This window comes from Scophthalmus maximus, chromosome 19, assembly GCF_022379125.1.
Source record: "Scophthalmus maximus strain ysfricsl-2021 chromosome 19, ASM2237912v1, whole genome shotgun sequence".
Lineage (NCBI taxonomy): Eukaryota > Metazoa > Chordata > Actinopteri > Pleuronectiformes > Scophthalmidae > Scophthalmus > Scophthalmus maximus.
Window position 1 is genome coordinate 4,991,928 of NC_061533.1, and position 16,366 is coordinate 5,008,293.

At 49.2% G+C, this 16,366-nt stretch overlaps 2 protein-coding genes across 2 annotated transcripts; both read right to left on the reverse strand.

The window, feature by feature from the left end:
• Positions 1-2,663: 2,663 nt before the first annotated feature.
• On the reverse strand, positions 2,664-5,683 carry zgc:112294 (transmembrane protein 17A). Its single transcript, XM_035640158.2, has 4 exons — positions 5,279-5,683; positions 4,444-4,550; positions 3,898-4,011; positions 2,664-3,360 (listed from the first exon to the last, which is right to left on the reverse strand). Exons 1-4 carry the CDS (start codon positions 5,403-5,405, stop codon positions 3,040-3,042), a joined length of 669 nt encoding a protein of 222 aa, XP_035496051.1. The 5' UTR covers positions 5,406-5,683; the 3' UTR covers positions 2,664-3,039.
• A 706-nt stretch (positions 5,684-6,389) lies between these two features.
• Positions 6,390-8,819, reverse strand: selenoe (selenoprotein e). The gene is made up of 4 exons (XM_035640162.2): positions 8,620-8,819; positions 8,222-8,298; positions 7,811-7,889; positions 6,390-6,772 (listed from the first exon to the last, which is right to left on the reverse strand). Exons 1-4 carry the CDS (start codon positions 8,731-8,733, stop codon positions 6,629-6,631), a joined length of 414 nt encoding a protein of 137 aa, XP_035496055.1. The 5' UTR covers positions 8,734-8,819; the 3' UTR covers positions 6,390-6,628.
• Positions 8,820-16,366: the final 7,547 nt, after the last annotated feature.

The window sequence follows — 16,366 nt, forward strand, 5'->3', positions numbered from 1 at the left end:
AAATATCTTTGGTGTGGGGAGAAAACAAAACAGCATCTTGAGGTTTTGGGAAACACTTTTTCACAATTTTTACGAAATCAAGAAAGTAATCGACTAATTCATCGATTATGGAAGTAATCGTGAGTCGCAGCCTTAAAATATACAGCATATTATATTGCCAGCCTTATGATACAGAGAAAATGTATTTGGTATATTGACAAGCATAACATTTTAATATTTATAAGTATGTTGTGCTCGAAGCAACTTGTCATTTCATGAACTACAACGGTTTTTGTGAAGTCAAAGACTTGAGGAGGAATTGTGTAGCCACCTGGGATTAAGAGGATGGGAACGTTTCCAGCCGTCACTCTGGGCAGGTCTGGTGTGCTCCCTCCACCGTGGGGGATTACTGAAATAAGGAAACGAGGACGTCGCTGTGACGCGTTGGTTATTGCTTCCTGCCGGTGTTTAAATATGCCAGAGCCTCGTCCGACACATTTCTCAGCGAGCTTGCCTCCTGAGCCGCGCCCGGTCGTAATTAAAGGCGGTGAACTTGGAGCAGAAGTTGCAGGAGTACACTTTCAAAAAGGATGCAAAGAAAAGCATACAGGAAACAATGTTTTAACGGAGCAAAGGAACAGTATGTCCCCAGATCATCCGGGGCCATTATTCACCACGCTCCCACCACAGAAAGGCAATTTGATAAAGGTGATGGGGGGGGGGGGGGGGGTTCTATTCCTTTTTGGTCAGTCTTCTTCCTCTCTAGAACCTAAATGGAGTTCATGCTTATTAAAATAAACTGACGGGGACGGAGCGTCCCGGCGTACATTGCCCTCCGGAGCATGGCGGGTGCGAGAGCGACGGCAGGAAACGTGTCACGGACTTAGAGAGATGTAAAAACGGGTCTTGGTGTACGAGCACAAAAGCTCTGTTGACCATGGGAAACATTAGTCTGAGGACAGAAGAGACAAAAGTCTCAGGACAACGAGAAGCATCTACAACGAATCGACATATGGCGATGAGATCAATTGTGATTCATTGGTATAATTACTGACGCCAGGTGTTCTTCCTGTCCCCGAGAGTAGAAGAAATGTATGGCATGACAATAGCAAGTGCCGGGATGAAATTATTCAATAAACGATGATGTTTAAATCTTTTTTCGGGGGCAAAACTTGCAGAAAATACCCGTACCAATCAATCAGAGACGACAAAGATATATTCATTGAGGGATTTATTTACATTTGAAGCACGAGTTCATTGTTTTTGATTAATAGTAATCACGCTTTTGCAGGTCACATGGAGTGATGTGCTGAACGCGCCACACGGTGTGAGGAGTGTGCTGAAGAGTTTTGACATTTGTGAGTTTGTTTTCAGTAAATGGGCCAAATCGCTTGAGGAAGACGGAAGAAAAAAAAAACCCACAGTGAAAAGCTCTTTCTCCTCCTGTTGTTTGCACTCGGCTTCTCTCATTTTATCATTGTGCCAGAAGCACCAAACCAAAACCCCAAAGCCCCCTTCATCATCAGCACCACTCACAGGTTCTTCCTCAGTTATTTAACTGCAGGTGAAATTCAAGACACTTTTTTTTTTAAAGCTGAGGTGAAAAGGCAGTGGCATCATTTGAGACCCGAGTCTTCATGTGAAGGACAGACAATAGACAGGCTTTTATTCTTTTGCAGCAATGTGTGAACTGGTTCTTATGGGGGGGGGGGGGGGGGGGGGGGGGGCCACTGCAGCAGCTCGCCGTCTCCTGGATGTGGAGCGGAGCCCGGATAAACATATATATACGGATATATATATATATATATATATATATATATATATATATATATATATATATATATGTGTGTGTATATATATATATATATATAAAAAGTGCATTGTGTCACAAAGAACTGTGCCTCTCTCTCTTTCTCATAATGACCAGCTTGTTGACTACTCATCGCCCGACACCCTAAATAATAAAGCACCAGACACTCGGGGGCTTGTCATGAAACAAGTGAGAAATCATTTCACAATCCAGGGAAGGAGGAGGAGGAGGAGGAGGAGGAGGAGGAGGAGGAGGAGATGGAGGGAGAGAAAAGGTGTTGACAACAAAATATGAAAAATCCATTTCCATGTGGACAAGACCTGGGGTTTGCAGATGATCACCTACTGTGTTGTAGTCGAGCGCGGACCTGCCTAACCTCTATTGCTCTGCCGGAGGGTCTTCCCGATCGGGACACGTGCCGCATGACAATCCGTGTGTCGTTGCGCTCTGCAGCACAGTCGACGCGTCCTTCCTCATCCTTCCCTCGGTCACTGACTGCCGCTGTGTGGTCAGGGATATTTAACACAATTCTGCTGCAGCTAGACACTGGGACGAAAGACATTTGGCTCCTGCAACCTACCGGTGACAATGCGGTATGGGTGATGTTATATCCCGCAGGACTGACTGAAAGAGAAAAAGGAGCTATTCACGTGCGTCTCACGTTCTTCATTCAAAAGGACGTGTTGCTTTCGACCGCCGGAAAACTAATCTTTTCTCATGGGCTGAAAAAAAAACCTAAATTGAATCTGCCCTCGCAAAAACAATTTCTGTTCTACCAACGCTCCAGCCCCCGTCATCCATCATCATTAAGTAGGGAAAGAGATGGAGGAGGGCGGGGGGGGGGGGCAGCCTGTATTCCTGAGCCCATGTTGTTGTTGTTTTTTTAAATGATGTATTTTCTTCTATTATAGCTGTAAAGTCATGCCGCTTTATGACATTTTGCCTGACATGGCATCAGCTCTTGACATTTAGAGTGGGGCCAAAGTCAAAGTATTTTTTTCTTTTAAATCAAATGACTGCCGCTTCTGTCCGGAAGCGGCGGCGGCGGCGGCGACGGCGGCCTCAGAAGACCAGAATGCAATGCGGTCGTCGCGACGCGCACCTGACTGACTTGATCCAGTTTGTACGAAACTGTTGAATGGCTGTGATTTCGAAGTTCACAGTGCAGCGGTGAACCGGAAGTAACAAGAGATCCCAAGTTCAAAGAGTCAGGTTCAATTTGAGGATGGATTTTTAGTGTTTTTTTCCCGTCAGTGGTACGCGTCACGGTGCCGCGAGACGGGCAGCACGCTCCGGCGGTAGGGCAGCCCGCAGACGGGGCTCATGCCCGCGTGGCGGAGGCCCTCCACCTTGCCGAACTGGCGCAGGTGGAAGAGGAGGGCGAGCTTGCGGGTCATGGTCCGCAGCGCCAGGAGGGAGGCCAGGATCTGGGCGAGCAGGAAGAGGAGGTACAGGGCGTGGACGGCTCTCTCCAGCGGCAGGATGATGATTCCCTCGTCGGTCAGGAAGAACAGCAGCACGGGCAGCTGGAACATGACAGACAGGAGCCAGAAGGCGGCCAACTCTGGCACCTGATGACAGGCAGACAGGCAGGGGGAGAGAGAGGCGAAGAGTTCAGGCTGGTGGATGGAGGCGACGCAAAGATAAAGCAGTCAGACACCGAGTGCTTTAGTTGCATCCGCATGAAAGCACAGACACGCATCACACAATCTCAATAGAGAGTTGTAGCCAGGAGCTGAGCATTAACGCGCGCGCGCGCACACACACACACACACACACACACACACACACACACACACACACACACACACACACACACACACACACACACACACACACACACACACACACACACACACACACACACACACACACACACACACACACACACACACACACACACATTATTTTCAGCAGCCGCTTCCTCCGCTGTGTCGATTCCATGAGAAGAGCTCTTGCGTCGTGTCGTGTCGCGTCGTGTCGTGTCGCGTCGTGTCGCGTTGCGTCGTGTCGCGTCGCGTCGCGTCGTGTCGCGTCGCGTCGCGTCGCGTCGTGTCGTGTCGTGTCGCGTCGTGTGGTTCACAGGAGACGTTTTGGTTTTGAATGACCTTTTCTTTGAGGTTGCCAATGTAGCCCAGGTAGAGCCGGGCGACTTCAATGACGGTGAGCAGAATCATCCCGGTGATGAGCAGAGCCTGGTAGTAGCCCGCCAGGTGGTAGAACTGCAAAAAAGAGGCACACCTGTAATGTCAATATGTCTCATTTTGAAGTAAAATAAGCCAAACTTGGTGAACTAAAGTAAGTAGGTTGCGAAATGTTCCAATCAAATGCAACTTCATGAACGTCTCATAATAATGAGACTTGAGACTTTTACTGTATTCATCTCAGTCCTCGTGGCTGGATCTTTTTCGATTCTACCAATAGATGGCGCCAACGTCACACGTTTTCCATTTTGACACATTCAATTCAAATGATTTTACTTCTTCTGAATGATCCAGACATCCTTGCATGTATACAATTCCTGGTTCTTTCATGACAAAATATACAAAAAATGATTATATTTCCTCCAATTATTCAATTACAAGGCTTTTAAAAAAAAACCCCATTAATCTTTAATCATTTTCTCAGGTGGACTCTGTGACCGATCGACCGACCTTTACTTCCAGCATGAACACCGCCGAGAACCACCAACAAGGGAAATAAAACATGTTGAAGTACAGCAGCATCTGCAGGGGGAGTTGAGACACCAGCTCGTTGGCCACTGCAAGACAAATGTCAAATGTACCCATATATATATTATTATCATTATTATTATGAACACTCACCATCAAAAACAACATTTCATTTGCAAAAAACGGCTGCGTGGAATTCAGATTTAAAAAAAACGGATATTCTCTGTATCTGTATTTGCAGACGCCATAGAAATATAAAACAAAGGTCATCATCATATGTTCAGTGCTACTGTAAGCATCATTTGTAAAGTGTTGATCAGATCAGGAAATCAGAACTCACAGAGCTTGTGAGTTTAAAAAAGGAACGAAAGGTGTTGGACAATTAACAAAGTTTCAAAAGGGACAAAATAATGCACATTTGCAATCACAGGAACATGTTTGAATTAAAAATATTCAACATGTTAAGAGGGAGGGCATTGAAAATAAAGATTGCATAGGACCAATGACAATTACAGGCCCCGCCCCCAAATATATATAATGATTCTGCAAAATCAGTATTCCGTCCAATGCCGTCTTTTTTCATTGTGGGCCGACTCAGAGTTCGGTTATTGGATTTGAATACTACAAAGTTCGCTAAGTTTAGTCTTCAGAATCTGTCTCGGTTACACACCAGTACATGTTTTCCCACATATCCGATCACCGCAATTTATCCCTGCGAATCCTAAAATGTGATTTTTAGATCGGAGAGCATTACAACCGCCTGCTGTGCCTCAGCCGAACGGTGTGAAGTGTGAGTTCTGCGCGGGCGGCGACCGACCCGATGCGTCCTCCTGCTCCCTGGTGACGTCGCTGTCTGCTGTCCTGTTGCTGGTGAACACGGCGCCGCCCATGTAGGCCAGGCCCATCTGCAGGTTCTCGGGCACAGGGGGGTAGAACACAGGCATCGCGGGGTCGCCGCCGGGGACCGCTACCTGCCGAGGCCGAGCGGGGGGGCCGGAAATCGCCCCCGGTCCAAAAAACTGTGTTTGTGGTGGGTTGTTTTTTCTTTCTTTTGGTTTTGTTCAGCCACTTCTGCTAATCCCTGTGCTCTCCAGTCAAACAAAGGCACGGTTGCTGGAACGCAGCGACACAAAATGGACACACACACACAAACAGAGGCACGCTGGCAGACGCCGCCGCTAATCAGATTAGAGTGGAGGAGGCGGGATGAGGATTAGGGCTGACCCGGCGGCGCTGCAGTTTGTCAGACAGTTGGTGGCCATTTGTTAGACGGTGCTCACTGAATTAGCACATCTAATTATTGACTTTATGGGTCATTTTGATCGTTATTTTGATCGCGAACCGATCACAATATATCAAAAATAGATGTCCAGTCAACATGAATCTTCATTATTTGGCTTTCGAGAAGGGACGGACAGAAGCAGAAGCTAATCTGGTCCCGCCCATTTCTTTACAGCCACAAATTACATATTATTTAAAAAAAATAATAAAGTCTTTCTCAAAACTCACATGTATAATCTAAACAGTATTTTTCTAAATTACATTCTACAATAAATTTAAATATCGACCTGCTCCATCTTATACCCGTCAGTGAGTCTTCGGTTTTTTTGTGTTTTTTTTGGTTTTTTATTATTGCTAATTTTAGTTTTTCCTCATCAAGGTCGTTCCAAAGAGAAACTCCACAAAAACTCAGATGCACACAAGGTTGAGAGGAGAATTTAAGATCCACTGTGATAACAAAAATATGGACCAAAGTTTAAACCACAACAATGCGTTTTCATTCATTTCATACAGGAGCATTATGAACCTCTCAAATTTTGGCTTTGGGTGTGTGAGCACCGTGTTTATTACAATTATACAGTTGTCTGCGAATTTCCCGATCAACAATTGTTCCATTTGGTGATGATAATGAAGTGAAACAGACCCTGAAGCGTTCAAAATATTTATTGCGGTGTTTTTTTAACAGCCGTTTTTCATTCTAATTGTAAATCGAGCTTATAAATAAACATGGACGACAGAGCTCTGACTAACACCCCCGCACGCGGCGCCCGGGGCCAGCAAGTCCTCGGTAGTGGTGCCTTTGCTCATGGTTATTGGCCCTTGGGGCCCCACACGTCATTAATGCGGGCCCCGGGTTGCAGCGGCGGGGTTTGGCCACAAGATGTCGTCACAGCTCGTCCCTGGGGGCGCGCAGGGGGAAGTGCTGGAACTCCTCTGGCACCTCTTCCCCTTTCTGGGACCTCATGTAGAAGCCCAGCGAGTCCAGCAGGCCGCTGATCTCATCCGCCGTCAGTTCCTTCACGGGCACAGTCTGACGTGTAGGACGACACGCACAATACACGCACACACACAAACGCACACACACACACACACACACACACACACACACACACACACACACACACACACACACACACACACACACACACACACCAGCACACACCAACACACACACACACCAACACACACACACACACACACACACACACCAGCACACACCAACACACACACACACCAACACACACGCACACACACACACACATACACACACACACACACACACACACACACACACACACACACACACACACACACACACGTGTGTGGACATAATGGCTAAGTTAAAGTGTGTTTGCAGACAAAACTCTACTTTCTGATTTACATCCGGCTTATTTTGACTCTGTGTTTTTATCAAAAACAACCTCCTTCGCACTTATTCTCATTTAATTCCTTCCATCGCGTTGTCTCTGAAATGATTCTTCATTTGAATTCAAATTACAAATCTCAAAGGACGCCCCCGCCCACAATTATGAAGCAATAAATAAAAACAACAAACAAACACGACTAGACCTCGAAAGATACCAAAAAAAAGAGGACAGAAATTAACTCCCACGTCGGATTTATAAGGGAAAATAAAAGAGAACGCAATAAAGCATGGGAACAGTTTACTTTTCAATCACGTCGGGGGCTCATCGGGCCTTTAAGGAACTCGTCAACGTCGGTTTCAGCGGGAGAGATTTATTGTCCCATGTTGGCCCACAATGACGATTCGGGGGCCTTTTTCCACACTGATACAAATCAAAGTCTGTGGGAGAGAAAAAACTGAGCGGTTGTAATTTAGGGGGAATAAAAAAAGGCTCACATTTATATTAACTATCATACCAAGTATCCTGTTTCCGTATGAAAGAAGAAGTACTGCTCAGCTGTTAGGGAACTTTAATTTATATACTTTTTCATCCCGACGTGATTCTGACTTGACATTTTTGGCACCTCCCAAGAAAAGGGAGAACCCCCCCCCCCCCCCCCCCCCCCGCCCCATCACAAGGCAGAGGTCGCCTGACACCCTCACCTTTACAACCTCGTCCTTGTCGTCGTAGAATATCAGACGGGGGTTCTTCTCCTCCGATGAATCGTACTCCAAGTTGTGGCTACGCGCGGCGAGAGAGAGACGGGATCAAGGGGAAACAACAGGTGTGACGTGGTAAAAGCACGTCCATGGGCCCTGCTATTTTTAGACACGTGGATCTTTTTTCCGACTTGGAAGAGCGAGAGTTTTGGAAAGCGCACGTGCTGAGCTTGGCACTGGACTGCAGGGCCCTTTGCCTGGGACCATTGTCCCCCCCCCCCCCTCCCCCGTGAAAGAGGTCACGAGAGGAATCGGCGTTGTGTGTGTGTGTGTGTGTATGTGTGTGTGTCGTGCAGGAAAGGTCGCGTCTCGACACTGGAGCCAGGAAAATGAAGAGAGAGCAACAAAGGATACTACAAAGCCCACCGCTCCAGGAGGAAATGATGGAGCTCGGGCATTTTCTTTATGCCTCATCCAACCACGCTGGGAGCCTGCGAGGACGACAGCAGACGGGTTGTTAAAAGCAGCATGGCGCACGCCGTCGAGCACGCTTTGTTCCGTGCGCAATCAAAGCGTCCCCCCCCCCCCCCCCCCCCCCCCCTCATTTGAACAATTTCCCCAATTTTCTGGTTTGCTATCATGCTGTTCCCGTGTTTTCCCGGCGCCCCTTCTCGTGTGGTCGTGACGTCAAACGTTTGTCCACGTCAATTTATGGCACTTAATTGGACACAGCGAAAAAAAAAAAAAAAGGGAAACGACAACATAACAGAAATTAGGAGCTTCGTATTTCAAGTTGTCCAGGTTGTACTCACCAGCAGTTTACCTCGGGCCACGAAAGGCCTTTCCTCCACCGCTGTGCCGTTGTCGGCCTCCGGTGCCCCGGCGGCGAGGGCGAGGGCGAGCGCGAGCACCACGAGGGCCCACATTGTCTACGACCAGTGAGTATCGTGGAGTGTGTGCTTTCGTCCCGGGGGTTATTACCGGCAATGTCTAACCCTGGTCGCGCACTTGGACACTTTGTCAGGGTGGACAAGACCACGGGATCTTCCGCGCAGGGGAGCAGGGCCCTCCTGGGCTCTGTTTTTTCGTACCGTCGCTCCTTCTCTGTTGACATGCTCGTCGACCTCTGCACTTTCGCCGACTGACCGACGTGCTCTCGATTTTTTTTTTTTCTTCCTCCGCCTGTCTTATTTAGGCCTTTTTTTGATTTTTCCAAAAGCAATTTTTCTTCCCCCCCCCCCCCCCCCCCGGTTTCATAGTTTCTTCCACATCAGATTAGGTCATCGATCGGGGGGTCCGCAGAAAAGCCCACAGAGCAGCTGGGCTCTTATCACCTTTTCCCGCGCCATAAACCCGCAGGTATGGCTGACGGCCACCGAGAGCCGCGGGCCGAACCCCCCGCAGCTGCTGACGGGCCCACGATTCAGATAAAACCCTGGGCCGACCGGCGATCCGGCCTCCTCCGTCTGCTCTCTTTGAGAAACACTGTTCCAACAAAAACCCAGAGCATTTCGAGCCTCAGGAAAGAGACTCTGGACGGGGAGAGTCTGTGTTGCGGATGTAAAGGCATCATTCATTGGTACCTTCTCCGACACATTTGTGTTGTCGACAGGAGGTGAATACAACACCACACATGTCCTATTCAAGAAATGTCAAGCCATTCCGAGAGACTCTTAGTTGATCCCTTCAACCTTTTATAGTCAACACCAACGTACGTAGAAATATCGATCATGGCTGCTTCCAGTCTTTATACAGAGTCTACATGAGAATACATAATAATAATAATACATAAGTCAATAATCTTTATTTCTAACTCTCACCAAGAAAGTAAATAAGCATCCATCCCTCTATTTCCTCTATTGTAGATTCTTCAAGGGTCGCTGGGGGGGGGGGTCCCAGCTGACTTTGGGCAAGAGGCGGGGTACGCCACACGGTCGCAGGGATCCAACGTTCGGATACAGACAACAAACCTCGGGGCGAGTTAGAGTCGACGATTGAAGTTTCGCATCGACTGTGGTCAGAAGCCGGAGCACACCGGAAGAAAAGCCCCACGAGGAGAGCGTTCCAAAAACGGAATTTCGAACCTTTGAACCGGCTCGCTGTGTGGTGACGGAGCTGAGCACTGCACCACATGGCGGCCATGAGTGACCCACAGGCCCGAGACAGAAAGAAGATAGAATCAGCTGTTGTTCAGTCACAATCAAACTACCTGTCAAGTGCATTTCTCTCTCTCTCTCTCTCTCTCTCTCTCTCTCTCTCTCTCTTCCTTTCTTCCCGTGCTGTTGTTGCACAAGAGGAAACGTTTCATTCCCTCTTGAAAAACCCCCGTGTATGAAAAGTCCGACTTTATTTACGAGAGCGCGCGGCACATTTGCACTGCGGTAACACACTTGAAGAGGAAAACAGCTCCCCCCCACCCCCCCGAGCCCCCCCAGCCCCGTATGTGCAAGTTAGTTTGTAGGCCACTCCCCTCGTCTTGCGAAACGGCAAATGCACCGGGTCGCCACACGAGGGCGGCGACGCCCACGCGCGCGCACGCGCTCCCCGGCAGTTTGGCGGGTAAAAATCCTCCAGCCACAGACATTTATGTTTTCCCAACAAAAATAAACCATTCCCGCCTGGAATGCTGCAGCGAAAGCCATCCCTCTGTGTCTCTCTATCTGTGCCAGACGCGGCGCTCGGCCGCTCGGGGTCCTCGCGCTCTCTACCGTGTGAGGTTGTGTGTCAAACGGCCGTAAAACCGTCGCCTCGCTCTAACGGGGCTTCCTCCCCCCATCGGCAGCCGTCGTAAATCCGCCCGCCGGCCTCCGTGCGCCGCTCTCTGCTGGAGTTTCTCATGTTTGCATCGATACGCTGTTGTCGTTGTTTTGTTTTTTTTCAATAAAGTTCCACTGCCTGTAACTCACAGGCTGCGTTCAACCTGGGGGGAAAACCAAACAGCTGAAAGTAGCTGAGTTAAGAGAAAAGGGAGAGCTGAGGAGATGAGCTGGAGGAGGAATCGTAATGAGCGGTGGGTGGTTGGGGGGGGGGGGTGAGCTTGCTCGGGGGCTGACTCCGTCTCCTCAGTCTATATACAGTATGCGTGGACGTGTACCATGTGTGTTCACAATCAGCATGTTTCAGCTTACATCACATGGTGCCTGCCCAAAAAAGAAGAGAAAAAGGGGACGTTGTTATGATTCTGCTGACAAGGGGGGGGGGGGAGAAACCCGCTCTCCATTTATGAACAGAATGGAGAAGTAGACGATGAAATCATTTACAAAAATTTTGCAGCGAGCACACTTCTTGAGTTTTTTTTTCTTTTCTTTTTTTCAAGATCAAACGCTGAAACACCTCACTGTTAGGGCTCACTATAAAGACACACACACACACACACACACTTCCTGTCCCTCCACCGGATGCTGCCCTCCACCAGCCAGCAGGACATTAGTCCGTGCGTCTGCTCGCCTGTGATGTGCACAGTCGTTTTGTGAGAGGGAGTAAACTGTCTGGTAGTGTACATTTAAGGAGGAGGAAGGTGGTGGTGAATACAAATGTATAGCTTTGATAGAAACAGTTATCTGTGTGTGTGTGTGTGTGTGTGTGTGTGTGTGTCTGTTTGTGTGTGTGTGTGTGTGTGTGTGTGTGTGTGTGTGTGTTTATCTGTCTGGAGCCTCAGGGAACCGGGGGGCGGGCGGGAGGCTGCTGCCCGCCTGCCTGCTGTGCTCCAGTCTGCTCATAAAGAGAGGCAGCAGTGAGGGAAGTTGAAGGCCGCGTGGGCAGCTTCGTTCATCAACAACACACTGCTAATGAGCGCGCGCTCTCCACACTGTGTAATGTACAGTATGGCGACGCCATGGAAGGTTTACGTTCGAGCTGCAACACTCCGAAGAATGTGTCCATGTACACGGCACAAAACATAGAATCCCACCATGAGCAGAATGCTGAGTCCCTCAGTCGACTGTCAGCCGACTCTCATGCGACGTCCTCGCCCGCAGAATCGCACGGGTCTTCCTCCCCGTCAATCCTTTAAATAGCTAAATCAGAAAACAAAACAAAAAAAATCCCACAGGCCGTCCTTGAGCGACTCATTGGGTCCTCGCGCCCTCTGCGACCCTGACCTCTGACCTCCCTTGGGGGGGGGGGGTGGAGCTCCAGCGACTTTACGTGTCCGGCGGCAGCGACGAACAACCGCGACCACGCTGTTGTCTTCACACGCCAGAGCCGCAACCGCGAGAGCTTCGCGGCTGTGACGGATTGCTGCATTTGGCGCGACCGACCATGTAGGTCGAGTGGGACTGATCCCGACGGCAGACATTTCAGCGTTTCGCATTCTCAAACGAGGATCAGCGACGAGTTGATAGATAGGCCTGGTTGGTGACGTCGCGGCGGATGGACGTTGTTGTGGGGGTGGACCGCTGGATGTCCAGTTGCTGGCCACATCCGAGGAGCCGGATGGGGGCAAGCGGACAGCGACCGCCGCTCCCCGCCCCTCTAAGCTGTGCCTGCGTAATCAGAAACACATGGCCTCCCCATAATGACTCCAGTGTTGTCCTGCGAAGTAGAGCGGGGCCGCGAGGGTCATGTACACACCAGCACATCCCGACCCCGGGCCTCTGAGTCGCACAGATGCGACAGGAGCAGATCTGATGCAAGTCTTTCGAAAAGCCCCCCAAAAAAACTGTTGTTCCTAGTGCTGGAGGAAGGCGAGCAACTCCACAAGTGTTTCTGTAACTTGGCTTCGGCGGGGGAAAGAAACAGACATTGAATGGGGAGTCTACATCTCGGACAACAAAAGCCGCTGCACGACCCAGTCGGCCGGCCGTCGGGGCCAGTCGGGGTTCAGTGCACGAAAAAAAACATCAGCCATCGGCTTCATTTTTCCCCGCGTTTGTGCGGACACATTCAGTCTTGTGATCATTTTCCGTCCCAATATTTCTGGAGTAATGCAGCAGCCTCTCTCTCTCTTTCTCTCTCTCTCTCCCTCCCTCTCTGTGCTGCGCCAGGTTAGAGCGAGCGAAGCTGCGAGAAAAAAATATCTTTGGGTCAGCCTGTGGAATTATGTGAAAGCTGAAACCTCAAGCCACATTACGAAGTCTGAAGTTTACCCACTTTACTGCACAGATAGCGGATGGATGGGTGTGTGAGGGAATAAAGGACGAGGGAGGGAGGGAGGGAGGGAGGGAGGGAGGGAGAGAGAAATAGGCTGCAGAGAAAAACAAAAAAGAAGGAGAGAGGCTTTTAGAAGAGGAAGACAGAAACACAGACAGAGAGAGAGAGAGAGAGAAAAGAGGGAAAAATAAGAGCATCTGACTGATCTGCTTCCTATTAGCCGTCCAAATCTTCTCCCCCTCTAATACGCTCGCGCCACAGATATGTGCTGACAAAGGTGGAAAATCCCAGGGCAATTTGAAAGTCCCAGACAACGCTTTGCACACCCCTCCATGTGAAAGAGAGGGGGGGGGGAATCTCAATCGGGATAGAGAGAGAGAGAGAGAGAGGGGGCAAATGTGGCTTGATATCGGACTATCCGTGCACTTATTTGCATTTCCACGTTTGCATGGTGCGTCTGGGTCTTCCAGAAGCTCCACGTCCCCGGACCCCGCTCGGAGTGTAGCCGGAGTTGTGTGGGACGCAGCAAAAAGTTTTCAGACTGGCACACGCAGGCCGATGGTTTGATCCTCCCCCAAACAGAGACTTCCTTCCCGCATCCATTCGGTCAGCTCGATACCTGGTGTTGTTCTGAACTTGCGCATTACGAGCAAACTATTTTAGGTCAGTGCCACTTGCAGGGGAGTTTCGTTTCCATGATAATGACTTGTCTTAAATGGCCGAGTGACTGGATGGCACTGGAAATCTATAAACACACATTTTGAAGCTGCCCCCCCCCCCCCCCCCCCTCTCTCTCTCTCTCTTCTGGTTTGTGCTGACCTCAGTTCTCGGCGGTTTTGGCTCGGGGAAAAGCACCGGCTCCGTTTCCAGTAAATGTCATTTCATAGTTACTGCATTTCCACGGGGCTGAGAAACAACATTGCGCGGAGGATTGCAATCAGACGGGGTTTTTTTTCGCGCAGACAGCGCGTCGACGGGGAGGGCTAGACGAAAAACGGCACTTTCAAACCAGCCCCCCCCCCCCTCCGGACGCGTCTGACGCAACGGAGTCAGCCCGCGAAAATGACAGCGTTCGAGGGCAGCAGACGCACGCGGGTGCCAGACAGCGAAAGAGTCGGGTCGGTTTGGACAGAAACCTCGGACTCAATGTTGCGTTGAGGTTTATCGCTCACGCCATCGCATCAATAGGTTGTCAAAGCAAATCCGAGAGATCTGAGTGGAAACGTCTTTCTATAATCACATGAAGAATATCTGCGCTTGCATGCGAATAGAGTTGGCTTTTCCACTGATTGCCTCTTTTAAAAGATCCCGGCTCAAACGAAAAAAGGAGCTTAATCCGCGATCCTGCACTTACATGGGCATCGAGAAAAGCGGCCCTCGAGTCGGTCCCACGGAGGAATTAATATTTCCAACCTCTTTTTAAGTGTAACTCGACTCCACTCCCTTTCTGCTTTGCATTGCAGAAAATATTTGTCTTTTTTTCCCCCCTCACTCATAAATTTCTTTCTTCCTCTCCTTGCAGGGACTCAAATGGCTACCAGATGTGGTTCCAATCTGTTCACGTTGCCACGGAAACGCAGGGACTGGAATAGGTTTGTCAGAGTCCAGGGCTTTTGGCTGACTCACAGGGCCCACGTTTTTTAAAAGCCCTCGCCGTTTTCTATAGATCTGGCACAATTGAGGGCGCTCCAGCTCCAAGTCATGTTTAGACTGGCAGCCTCCATGTCATCGAACCCCCTTCCCACACTCCTAGACCGAGCAATGCATTTTTCTGTATAGTCGCTCCTTTGTGTTCTTCTGCGCCGCAACGCCAAAGCGAATTTACGGTTCACACGTCAGCCCTCGATACCCGGTCAATAAAAACCAGCAAAATATTATAATTTCAGCTAACTGCATGAGGGGATATGAAAAAAGGCCAAGTTCCCCTAATCATACACAGGCCTCTTGCATTTAAATCCATTCAAACGCTGCAGGCACAGGAATCCATCACAAGTGATGATACGCGTGATCAGTCAACACAGTTTATCCCGAAAAGGCTGAGCGGCGGGGACACGCGATGCTCGTTCCCAAGCTGTGACTTTCCCACAGCATGTCAGAGGATTGAAAAGCCAGAGAGCATGTGTTGGTACGCTCAGCTGAGAATCTTCTCCCATCTGCGAGCTGAGGATGGGCAGATGGAGGCAGCTGCGTCAACATTCCTCTACATGCTGGCAACGAATCACACTTCAAGCCGTTGTCGCATTCAGAAAACGGGAGAGGGGGGGGGGCAGTGAACAGATACCAGTATGGGGTTTGGTTGGATATCTGGGAGGATGTTAAAAGGAAGATTGATTTGGGAGTAAACCAGGATCAAGTTGTGAACTACCAAAGTCCAAACAAGACGTTTATAGCCAGTCTAGTCACTCAGTGCTAAGGGAACCATCTGAAGAGGTTTACAGACATGAATTGAAAATGTGCGGAAACTCACATGGGCTCACCCGCTTTTTTACCAAAAATGTTACTAGGTGCCTGGCAGCAATAGTTCCAGCGACTGTCCAGAGCAACATTTGCGGAGATTAGAATTTCTCACATATAGCCCCTCTGGAAAATCTCCGGAACACACAAAACTAAAGCTGCTCAAAACTATAGCCCAACTTCAGAGCGGCTTTAGTTTTGTGTTAGCAAATCAGATCAAAATCCTTTAGTGGTCAACATTAATAAAAAACTACATCACAGTATGAGTCTATGATGAGTTCCAAAGTTAATTCAAAACCGTAACTCAACAACTTCCATCAAACATGCACAGATTCATTGTGCACATGTAGAACACCGTGTAGAAAAAGAGTTAGAATCCAAAACAAAGCGCCTTCGTCTTCTGTTTCCAATTACCCATCATATGACCCATCCAGCCATCCTTACATCAACCCCAATTCAACCTCCTTCATTGCCTTGTGGCCCAGTCCTGGCTATATCCCTCTTCTCCCCGCCAAAAGAGGACACACATATGCAGCGCGTGATTAACTCCTTAGCACAGAGTTTCCAATGTTTTTCCCCCAATGAAAGGACCTCTTGTCTCTCCCCCCCCCCCCCCCCCCCCCCCCCCCCACACGTATCCTGAAGGAGCCAAATCAACAGTCCCCTGGTTTCCTCAGGCTCTTTGAAGAGCCGCTGTGACTAAACAAGTCGGTAGGACTCTTGCAGCCCGGTAGCCCCGGATTTGTCAAGGGAAAGGGTCAAATATCAATCGGCAGTTGAATGAATCTCTTCAGAGAATACAGCAGGATATTCATGTGGTGTATTACCTAATACATCCCTGTCCACCATACTGTTGTTCTAGTAGATGGTAGTCTGGAATAAGACACCGGGAAAAGAAGCCAACAAGGGGTGATGACCCCTTGAGAACGACGAACTGGGTCTTGGGACACGGTGGCTGCCGTTGTAAATCGATTAAATGAGAAGAGATTTTTTAGGTACTGGTTTGACTAGAGC